Source organism: Myiozetetes cayanensis, unplaced genomic scaffold (genome assembly GCF_022539395.1).
Source record: "Myiozetetes cayanensis isolate MyiCay16 unplaced genomic scaffold, myiCay2020 scf5-8, whole genome shotgun sequence".
Taxonomy (NCBI): Eukaryota; Metazoa; Chordata; class Aves; order Passeriformes; family Tyrannidae; genus Myiozetetes; species Myiozetetes cayanensis.
This window is the reverse complement of record NW_026087742.1, coordinates 89,065,648-89,077,727: the sequence shown is the minus strand read 5'-3', so window position 1 is coordinate 89,077,727 and position 12,080 is coordinate 89,065,648. Positions and strand designations below refer to the sequence as shown.

The 12,080-nt window shown below is 37.9% G+C and overlaps 1 protein-coding gene across 1 annotated transcript in view; it reads left to right on the top strand.

The window, feature by feature from the left end:
- Window positions 1-12,080, top strand: part of UXS1 (UDP-glucuronate decarboxylase 1) — a 57,638-nt gene that overhangs the window by 25,731 nt on the left and 19,827 nt on the right. The window contains exons 7-8 of the mRNA XM_050333841.1: window positions 9,238-9,342; window positions 10,494-10,553. Of these exons, the coding sequence (XP_050189798.1) occupies window positions 9,238-9,342; window positions 10,494-10,553 (165 nt within the window). The remainder of the gene's footprint in view (window positions 1-9,237; window positions 9,343-10,493; window positions 10,554-12,080) is intronic.

Below are 12,080 nucleotides of genomic sequence, written 5' to 3'. Positions count from 1 at the left end.
AAAATGTGTGTTTAAGTGATTTATTGTTATTTCTTAGCCCTGTGATCACTCTGGTTAACTGTAATGCTGAATGTCTTTCTCCTCCTCTACTAGGATTTCCTTTGCTTTAGCATTTGGAAATGTCAGTGGAAAATGCATAAGAATGAATTCTTTAATGGAATGAAAGTAGTTTAGGAATCTTGAAAGATGGAAAATAGTAAAAAAAAGAAATTCTGAAATAGTTATATTAACTCTTTTTTTCCTATTTTAGTTGAATTCTATATTTTTAAAATGCTTAAGGGTTTTAAAGATATTTTCATTTCAGCCTTATCCTTATACACAGGTTTAATACACTAATAGACGGGCTTTTTTGATGCAGACAGACAGTTTTTTTCTGAAGAGTGGTCTATGAAGAAAATAATCTTGTGTTACTCTTTTTTGTATTATCAGAAAATAAATAAAGAAATCCATCTTTACTTATATTCCATCTCATTCTCTACATTCTTGCAGATTACAATCTCCCTAAGATAGCTACTTGTGAGCACTGTGGCACATAGTCCTACTAACCATAGTGTAAAGACATACAGATATTATTTGGAGAACAAATGAGATTAGATGCTTGATCTGGTGTTACTGTCATCCACTCCACTTCAGGGTAATAAATTGCATTAAAAAGTGCCAAAGGGAATTTTAGATTAAATAAATGTGGGTCGTAAGTAATGTACTTGGTTCGCATAGTGGCTTGAGAATCTAGCTCTGTTTTACTTATACCCACCTTTGCATCGGAGTTGACTGTGTGTTTGTAGAAAAAATTAATTTTTAGTTTTTGTATAATTTTAAGCCCCTGAAATCTGTATTTCTACTGTGAAGTAGTTATACGTGGGTACATGTATAAACAATAAACACAAACCAAAACAAAAAAACAAACAAAACAGAAAAAAACCCCACGCAATCTCCCAAAAAACCAAAGAGCAATCCCAACCCCAAAATCACATACTTACCTCCACCCTGGAAAAAAACTCAACCTACCAACCAAAAAACCCTAAAAAACCCCCACAACCTACACCCCCCAAAACACACACACAAAAATATAAGCCACTTACAAGATGATGTAATAAGATGGTAGTCATTCTACAAATTGGATTCCTAAAAAGCAAGTAATACTTTCAGTCTTGAGGCCTGGTTATCAAATGCTGCTAGGCACACACACCTTCTTTTCTGTGAAAGAAAACCTCAAACAGGTATGCATAACCTTTATCCTTCTCCTGCTGGTGTTTCTTTTTCCTACTTCTTCAGCAACCTTTGGAAGCCTTAAAACAATCTTCTGTAAGGTGATAGATGCATATTCCCTTCATCTGAGAGATGTCCTCAGCTGAACTGTTTCATAGTTAACAGAAACACACTAAGGCCTTGGGTTTCTTTCTGGTTGCTTGTGCGGTTTTTTGTTGGTTGGTTTGGCTTTGCCACACTTTCACAAATTTGAAACAAACATGGGCCTAAAAATGCCACAGCTTTCCAGTCAACAGTGAAAACCCATAGAATCTTAGAATCATCAAAGTTGGAAGAGAACTTTAAGATCATCCAGTCCAACTGTCAACCCAGCACTACAACTGTAACCCCATAGCCACTAAATCGTATCACCCAGCACCAGATCAGATGTCCCTTAAACACCTCCAGGGATGGTGACTCAGCCACCTCCCCAGGCAACCTATTCCAATACCTGACCACATTAACAATGAAAAATTTTCTAGTATCTGCTCTGAATCTCCCTTGTCTCAGCTTAAGGCCTTTTCCTTTGGTCCTCTCACTGCAGGCATGGTGGGACAGACTGACCCCCACCTCACTACAACCTCCTTTCAGGTAGCTGTGGAGAGTGATGGGGTCACCCCTGAGCTTCCTCTTCTTGAGACTAAAAAAAACCCATCTCCCTCAGCCGTTCCTCATAAGACATGTTTTCTAGACACGTTGCTTGTTGCTTTTCTCTTGTTGCTTTTCTGTGGACATGCTCCAGCACCTCAGTGTCCTTTTTAAAGTGAGGGATCCATAACAGAAAGCAGTACTTGAGGTGTAGCCTCACCAGTGCCAAGTACAGGGGACCATTCGCTTCCCTCACTCCTGCTGGCCACTCTGTTCTTGACAGAGGCCAGGATGCTGTTAGTCCTCCTTGGTGCACTGTTGGCTCATATTGAGCCAGCTGTCCAACAGCACCCCAAAGTCCCTTTCTGCTGAACAGCTCTTGAGCCACTCCTCCCAGGTCTGTAGCACTGCATGGGGTTGCTGTGACCCAAGTGCAGGACCCAGCACTTTGTCTTATTGAGCCTTATGCAGTTGTCCTTAGCGCATTGATAAGTCTGCCCAGGTCTCTGCAGAGCCTTCCTACCCTTGAGCCAATCAACACTCCTGCCCAGCTAAGTGTCATCTGCATTTTTACTGAGGGTGCACTTAATCCTTACATCACTTAACTGATTTCATTTCACTAATCACAGATGCACAAATCACAGATGTTTTGAAAAATATTAGTACAATACTTCTAAAATTGCAGTCTGTGCCAGCTGAAAGCAAAACAGGTTATTTTTTGGGGCAGAGTAGTGAAGGGTAGTTCTATTCTGATGTTCAAAGACTTGTTAAAACAAATGCACATGCACTGCCTAACCAATATAATATGAATGACAGAGAAGAAAACTGTGTGTAAGTGGTGAATAAGGATGCACTGTTTTATTGCTTGTGTCCTGAAATTAACTAATCTTCAATTATTTCCGTTAAATAAAACTGTCTAGTTTTGGTCTTAGTTTGTTGTTTTGTTTTAATTCTTCATGTCAGTTTCTGGAAAAACAGTTCTTAAATGTTGGCTCCAATTTCAGTGACTGTTGTGAATGCAAAGGTAGTTTTGGCTTTTCTGACTTTCACTGAAAAGCTTTCAAAGTGATAGAACAAAAACACATTTTGTAAGTTGAGAGAAGTGCTGTAAGTATGTGGCATATATAGTTACGAGGAGATGGGCTTTCAGAGTTTTCAGGAGGTGTTGCAGCTGTTAGTTACAGACATAGGTAAATAAAATAACTATTTATAGAACTTTATTAGGTCATTTACTTGACTTTGCTGACTTTTACGTCTGAGTTGATTTTAAGGCTAAAACCAACAGTCTCACAAAATTAGTCAAAAGAATAGGCTGTAGCTTCCTGAAGTCAGGCTGATAATGTTTTACTGAACAGTGTTCTACAGTATCTTCAAGTCATCTCATAGGTAACTTAAAGCATGTACAAATAGAGGCACAGGGAGTGTCTTCAGTACATTCATTTTTCTTTTTTCTTCTGTACTTCCAGATTTTTCCCTTCCTAGTCTTTATTCCCTGTGACAGATACTTAATACATTTAACCTGGTGGTTTTAGATTGTACAGTTAGGGAAAGTTATGGCAAGGCAGAGGACATATGCTGCTTAATTTTGTTTGTCCAGAGCTGAGTGCAGTGGTGTCTCAGTCTCTGGAGTGAAACTCTCCAAAACTCCTCCAGTATGAGCAATATGGTAAACCTTTATGAAGTTATTCTAGTTTGTCTGAAGTTACAGAGAACATTTTTAACATCAGGGAAATTATTTTTACTTGTAGTCCTTTTTAGTTCAGGGCAATAGAAATGTCTCCCTTCACTGTGTCAGCTTCTTTGACCTGACCTACAGTAATGGAATTGGCATAGCTGGTTTTATGTTCAAGCTGTAGAAACTTGTTTTTACATTTCCGATCAAAGCTTTTCTCCTTAGTACTTCCTGACTAGCAAATATAGTGATGGATGCAGGTGCTTAGTGGACTTAGTGACCCGTTGGACTTAGCGGACTTAGTGACCTTTCTGGTACTGGGACATGTGTTGAAGGCAGAAATTAAAGATCGTCATTTCCTGTCATAGGAAAGGTGGTAGATTCCTCCCTTACTAATCACTTAGGAAACGCAGAGAACACATGCATTATAATGGCTAGAAAATAAAGAAAGATAATATGAAGGAAGGTAGTTTTATTGCAGTATTTTGTAGAAGTGAGTGCTTATATTGATCGTTCTTGTTTAGCATTAAGGAAAACACAAGACTGAACCTTTGTGTCCAGATTTAGGTATTGCAGATTCCATGTATGCTAAATTTTAGAGATTTTTTTTTTTTTTTTTTAGCTTTTCACCTAGAAAAGGGCATAATTGACAAGTGTTAGTTGCTGTTTATTTTCTAATATGCTACTTAAACTTTATGTTGAGCATAGATTTCTATATTTGCCACTCTATACCGGCTTGAGTGTTTATGCCAGCTTCTGTGTCTGTGCTGTTTTGAAATGAATTTAATGTTTACCTTTTTTTCAGCAAAATTATAATAAATTTGTTTAATCAATCTTTATTACTATTAGTCTACCATCCTGTGCTTGGTAAACTACTCGCTGCTGTGTTCCAGTGGTTTAGAGAGTTGTAATCCCCAATATGAGTTACATACAAAACTTTCAGAATTTTAATATTATCATTTGTTCTTCTTTCATGGTGCTTACTTACCTTTGTAAAGCTTTACACAACCATTCACATGATTATTTTCAAATAATGCACTATGATTTATTTGCAAAGCTAGCTGAAGGCTTCTTGGTAGGCAGAAATAAAAGCTGTAAAACTTTTTTTCTTTACCTCATGTAATCAAGAAGAGGTGTGAAGGTCAATTACTAGATGCATTTCTTTCTGTCCTCCAGGTGCTACTGTCCCAGGCACACAAACAGTTAATCCTGTGAAAAGCTGTAACTAGGATAGCTTTCCACAGTTACGACTGGAACAGAGTTAAGTTTCCTGCTATGTTAAATAACTGTCAGCTTCATGCTAGAGCACACAAGGTTGTCAGCCAAGCTAGGTGGATGGCTTTGTCTGGCTGGCCTAATGAAATTCTAAGACAAAAAAATAGTAGGCATTTTTTAGACCTGACAGTTCATAGAGAGAAGGTGGAAGGAGAAATAATTATTCTTGTCTCAACATCGTCAGTTTGATGGATCAAATGTGACAAGTTTGCAGGAGAATCTTGTCTTTTCACCCTCCTGAAATGTCCTGCATTCTCTGAATGTTTTGGAAAAACAGTGATGTTTTCCATTGGTATATTAAAGATTCTTTAATGGGAAAGAGGGAAAGTCTTGGAGCTGCTTGTCTGCCTGTCCCTTTGATCTAGAAGATGGCCTGTTGTCTTTGTTTCATTTAAAGCTATTGTTAACTGAGAAACAAAAGGAGAAATGAAGAATTAAAAAGAGGAGAGGAAGGTTTAAAAGGAGAAGAGTGTTTTTGCCTTTTTTTTTTCCACCATTGTTCATTACACTTAATTTTATGTTTAAAAATAAAGATATAATCTTGAAGATAGTAAGAAACTTTTAGGGCTTTGTATTTATATGCGTTCGTATCTAGCTGACAGTTATATGACCACTTATATGATCACAGGCCTAGCTGTATCCTTGTGTGGCAAAAGGGAAGGTAGTTTTTGACTCTGTTTATCCGAATTGTCACATGCCATTAAAGGAACCTCTCTTATAGGAGCTGCTGTGTGTCAAACATTCAGCAGGTATTTGAAAAAAACCACAAAAATTAAGTGGATAGAGAGGGAGACAGGAATGAGTTCACTACTGCTTCAACAGACTAGGATTGGGCAGGAAATTACTGACAGACCACAATGCTTTTGAAGTGACATTTTCACTTTGCAAAAGTTTCACCACAGCTTGCTGAAAACTGGATTTAGAAGGGGTTGTGATGGAATAGGTAGAAACAGCATAAAACTCAGGTCAGAGTTCAACCTTGAGCTGGCTGCAGGTGACTTCAGCTATTGCTTGGTTCATTTTTCTGATCCACAGTTCTTGAAATACCTGCTGTCTGCAAACAGCATCCAGTGGCTTAGCTAAGTATTCCTTTTGCCAGCTTCCAGTCTACCCTTTCCTTTGGTTTCATTACAGTACCATGCTGTGGGAAGGGGATACTTATATTCAGAGGCATAACTTAAGTCGGTCAAGTTATTCATATTCAGGGCTCATCTGTAGGAGGCATGTCAAACTTCACCAGACCAACTAAGCTTTACCCCATGCTACATTTTTGCTTTGTATCCCCATCACAGAAGCTGATTTTATTCACTGCTTAAGCTTACAGTGTCAACAGTGACCAAAGCAAGGAGTAATTATTCCACGTCACGCTTCATCACGCAGAGCAATTAACTAGCTTCAAGTTGCAGACAGAATCCTAAAAGTTTCAGTTGCATTAGCAGTGCAGGCAGGGCTTGGAATCAAGCCTGAGCTGGGAACTTGCTTCCTTCAAGTCGTGCATGCTGCATCAGGCAGTCTTTGGATGCTATTTTTGTTGTTATTATAGGTGCTGTGTGGCAAGTTTTCTCTTGATGCTGTACCAAAGTTGATAGTGGTTGGAAATACTGTTTCCCGTTGATTCAAGAACAAATAGCAGAAGACCTACTGCATGAAATTGTACTTCTCTGCACCTTTTTGTGTGAGAATAAATCCTCACCAGTGTTACACAGCTGCCAGAACTGTCTCTGTCTACCTTTCTGGGCTGTTTTGACATCTTTTAGGCACCTGTTCATCTCTGCTCTAGAGATAAACACCTGTAGACCAAAGACAGCACAGCATTGTGTAAGAAATAGATATATTTTGTGGCATCTGCTTGAGCATACTGACAAATAACATTACTCTGTCATGACAGTAAAAGTTGCAGTGATAGTCATGCAGACTGCCTTCGAAACTCATCCCATATTTATGCTGATAGTTAATTGTTCTCTGGAGTGAGGTTTCACTTGAAATAATATCTCCTTATTTTGGTCACTATTGATACTGTAGGCTTAAGCAGTGAATAAAATTTAATCATAATTTATTTTGCCAGATTTCTCGTGTGGCAGCATTAATGCAGGGCTGCAGCATTGAGTAAACTTTGACATGCTTGCTACAGATAAGCTGGTATGCACTTATCTGAGCTGTGTTACATACAAGGCAGGAGCTGAGCTTGCCCAGTGGACTTAAACACAGCAGTTAATCTAGAAAAACTTGACGTTATGTGCAAACACACTTCATTAAGGGTTCAGAAAGAAAGTAGGTTAAATATTTTACCATGCCAATTTGACCAGTATTTTTAAAGCACTATTACCAGAACATGTGCTTATCTTACGAAGGTTGTTATGTTTTAATATGAAGCAGGTTTGTGAAGGCTTTTATCTAATTTTAATTCTTTTATTGCTTAATAGACTATCTAAAAGTGTGCCTTTCACATGGATAGCTCAAGCCACTTATATACACTGTTGCTCTAATTCTGTGCTTTTTTTATGTTAGAGGTCAGAAAGCAAAGGATTGTGTGTTTACTTTGTCAAATGAAATTTGAAAATCAGGAAGGAAGGGAAGTCTTCAACAGGAAGCACATTTGTCTAACATTTCAGTGTTCTTCAGATGGTTCAGGTTTAGCTTAGAAATAGGGAAGAAGTTCTTTACTGTTAGGGTGGTGAGACACTGGAACAGGTTACCAAGAGAAGTTGTGGAGATCCCATCCCTGGAAGAGTTCAAGGCCAGGCTGGATGGAACTCTGAGCAACCTGGTCTAGTGCAAGGTGTCCCTGCCCATGGCAGGGGAGTTGGAACTAGGTGGTCTTTAAGGTCTCTTCCAACCCAAACCATTCTGTGGTTTTTTTTCCCTACTAGATGTAACTCATATACAGCTTGCGCTGTGTAAACAAGTATAGTTATATTTAGATGAAGAAAAAGAAAAAGAAATGTTCATTTGAAAGTCAAGGATGCTTCTACCTTGTTTTTAGTAGTAAAGTTAATTTAAAACTGGAGAAAAACGTTTATTATGTCACAGATACTGTGAAAGTTAAACCCAACGGAGGGATGAGAGAAATCAATATGTGGTCAAAATACAGCTTTATTTTTTAATGTTGTGATTTGCTACTACTTGTTAATAATAAAACACACAAGGAAATAGTTAAAAGGAAAAAACATTTGTTTAACCAATGGTGTTCTGTTTTAGGGCAGGACAGCCTTATGCCATGCAGTATTTTCTTCTATCAGAATAGCACCTAGCCTTGACTTTTCCAGGTTCTTTCAGGTTTCAGTGCTGAGTCTTCTAAAAAAAAAACCACTACTTTTCTTTTGAAATACAAAGAAGGATTCATTTTCCCTCTCTTTTGTTCTGCTATTCTAATTCTTACCTCGCCTTTTGATTGCTTTTCTTGGATGACCTTGGTGTAGGGAATTTGTTCTTTCTGAAACATCACTATCTCTCATTTGATCTTATGTTTAATTTTTTTTTTTTTGCATTCACTTATCCATTGGTATTTTTTCACGTAGTTCTGACTGACTGTGATTCATGTTACATAGAGGACTGAAAGACATTTACATATTTACAACAGTCATGTTATGAATGGCTTGCAGGTGGAGCTTTCGAATATCAGATACTACCTGTGAAAACGAGTACAATTTTCATTGCTTTGTTTTCATTATAATAGAACAAAAAAAATCCTTGTTTCCCTGTCGGGTCTTCAACCTTTGCATTCCTATCTCAGGCGATGAATTTTGACTAGTGCGTAGGTTAATTATAATTCATAACAGGGAGTGGAGGGGCACTGAAATCTCTGTGTTGGATGTCTGCTTTGTGTGTTGGTTTTCTTAATTAAAGCTAAAATGCTATATTTTCCAAAGCATAGCATATAACAAAGGTAACATAGGGAAAAAAGGGCAAAAGTTGCATGCCCATTTCTTGCCATCTATATTTAATATATAAATATGATACAAAACCCATTAATGTTTCATTGACAAATGGTTTAAAAACAAAAATACAGTATTTATTTTTCCAAATGGTTCCTCCTGGTATTAAAAAAAATGTTTTTACCATTTTTGCATCAAATTCCATTTCAGAAAGTATCCTGAAGCTTGTAGTCACTTAAAACGTGAGGATAACTGATTGTTGCAAATACTTTTGCAACTTCTAAACATTTCTGACATACTCAGAAGTAAAGTTTTTACAAATGGAAAGTGTGAACACCAACACAGGCATCTGTATCTTGTCAGCAGTGTTGAGATATGTTTTGTTCTACTAAAAATTAAATCTTTCTTATGGTTACAACAGGTTTGCATACATATTATCTGTAGGTAGCAATACAGGAAGTGATGAGTTGCAGTGCTAGGAAGTGCATAGAGAAGTACTTGTTTCTTGACTCTAATACTATCTCATTTAATATGTTAATGGGAAAATAATAATGCTCCCCCCCCTCTATTTTTCTCTAGTGGACCAGATCTATCATCTAGCATCTCCTGCTTCTCCTCCAAATTACATGTATAATCCTATAAAAACATTAAAGACCAACACTATTGGGACATTAAACATGCTGGGTAAGTGGAATTTTTTTCTTACTTAACTTGATTAAAATAATATAATCTGGACAGAGTTACTGGGGAGAGGGGAGGCTAGAATGGATGAGTTTACATTTTAAAAAGTTGTTTCTTTAAGAAAAATAAGGTTGGAGATATTTTTACTGTCTTTGTACTTTTCTTTTATATGTATTTGCAAATGAACGCTGGCAATGTGGCTGTCAAAGCACTAGAACTTCATGCCTGTAACTTGGCTATGGAGTGTGCAGTAATTATAAAAGTCACAGGGACAATTAAGGGCATGGGATTTTGTAGCAGGGTTTTGTTCACGAGTACACTTTTCACGTTGGTGACTGTGGAATGTTCCCATCATCACCGTGAGTGACGGTTCCTTTCCACTACAGCAAACGCTGAACTAGGTGGAACTGCACTCTCTTGTGCATGCCTTGGCTAGTAAATTCTGACAGGATGTTTAGTGTCTGACTTCATGCTAAATAATTACAAGGCAATGTTCTCAGCTTTGTCCGTTAGGTTTTATGCTGGGAATGGGTCTATGAAAAGAAGACCTCAAGCATTTGCTACTTTTTCCTTCCATCTTTGATCCATTTAGTATATACTGCAGGTTGATCTGAGTGTCAGTGATCTTAAGAGTTGTGATGAATCAAAAAAACTCCTGGGCATTAACTCAGGTGAGTTTCTCATCTGAGTGATACTCCAAATTGTACAACTCAGAGAGTTAAGTGATTTAGAAACTACTGAGGTACCAGTTATTCTCTATCAGTTTCTCTATGTAGCTTGTCTTTAAGATATGTAAAGAAGGATATGGTAATCATAATGTAGTGTGTTATTTCAAGATCCTAATTTCCTAAGTGGTTTATACTTCCTTGGCCTTTATTTAGGTTGTAATACATTAAGTTCTTGGATCTTGATTCATTGCAACTTTGAGTCCCAGAAGCAAGCACCTCAAATGTAGGTGCTACTCTGCTGTTTCTTAAGTTTTCTAGTTTGGGAATGCGAGCTGTGGATGTGATTTACAGCTAGATCTGCCTAGTGAAATCAAATTCTCTTTAAAAACATGTAAAACAGGATCACACTGAAGCAGCTAATGTGACTGAAAGATTCTTACACTTGCTCTTAATTGTGTTCTTCTTTCCCAATTGCCCAAAATGTAGGGTTAGCTAAACGTGTTGGAGCACGGCTGCTGCTGGCCTCTACATCAGAGGTGTATGGAGGTAAGAAGGATAAAACAACATTTAGAGCTTTTTAGATATGGCTGTATATAAGGATATTTACAAATATTTTGTCAGATGTCAGAATGATAGATTTTCATCGCTGTCTTAGCTTGCCTTTTTATCAGATGTACTTCTCACACTTTAAAATGTGAGAAGGGTATTTACAATGCTGGCTTTACATCTCTAGTCACAAATGGTGTCAGGAGATTTGGAGTGTTGTTTATACCTTTCCTGTGTCCTGGTTTACATCTCTTTTTCCAAAAGGCTTGTGGCATTGAACTGTAATTAAAATCCAGATGCCATAATGAAAACCTGAAAGATCATTTGAGTAGTATATATGCATATCTTTTCCCAGACACAAATTCTATTGTTAAGATTTAGCAGTCACTCTGGTGTGTAAGAGACAAGGATGTAACCTCCAAGCTAAGAAAATAGTGGGTGACTGTGCAGGTTCTTGTGATGTCTCTTAAAATGTAGTGTTCAGCAACAGTGCTATATCTCTCCATCTTCCTTGTAGTGGTAGAAGTGGTGAGAGAATGACAGACAGAATGCTGGCTGGATGCAACAAGAAGCTTTAGTACTTCCTTGGGGGTAGGACAGACCGTGCGCCTGTTGGGGAAACTTCCTGCTGTTGTGAACTGTTGCCTAATTGGTAATAGCAGTGTTACAGCATTAGTGGAGATATGCAGGCACAGTCACCTGCTCAACCTGAGTAGATTTGAGAGTCTAGACTATAAAAAACAAACAAACAAACAAAAAATGGTCATCTATCTGACAAGACACAAAGCTTTGTGAGCAAGAAGTGAGGGAGGACAAAGAACGCGCCTCCAGGTTTACACTTTGGTGGAGCAACTTCAGTCGAGAAGGTTCAAAGCAAATATTCAAGCAAGAGATCACTAAGATGACTGGCCAGCCAGATAAGTGGCTTGAGCATGTGCAGCATTCCTCCTGACTACCATTCCTTTGATTATCTATGGTCAGGCTCTGCAGAGAAAAATGATAGCCTCAAGGACTCTTTAATTCAGCAAACTCCCTTCTGGAGCTAGGGACCAACAGGCAAAAAAAAAAGCTACTACGTTTTGGACCCTCATTACTCTGCTGTAATCTGCCTGCTGAAGTGGAAAATGAAACTCCCAGTATCAGGCTTTGTTGTGTCAGTAAATCCAATGTATCAGGGAGAGTCTACTCAGATTATGGTCTGACTAAACAGGTAAAGTAATTGTGCTGGAAAATAAAGGACAGAAAATAAAGTCAGAAGACATCTATTAACAGTTTCCAAACAGGAGTTCTCAAAGGAGTGTTACATAGAGAATTTCCAAGTGCTTTGTAGGACTGCCTCTGCCAGAAAGGACATAGAAAACTGGAGCAACCTTCCACATCACAGCATCTTTTGATGCCCTTTTAAGATTGTTACAGGCTTTTATAATCTTGTAAAACCTCTATGCATTTACCATTGCTCTGTCGGCTTTCGTATGGCAGGAATTCATCCGTAATCACATCTGAGCAGCATTAAAAAAGGAAAGTTTA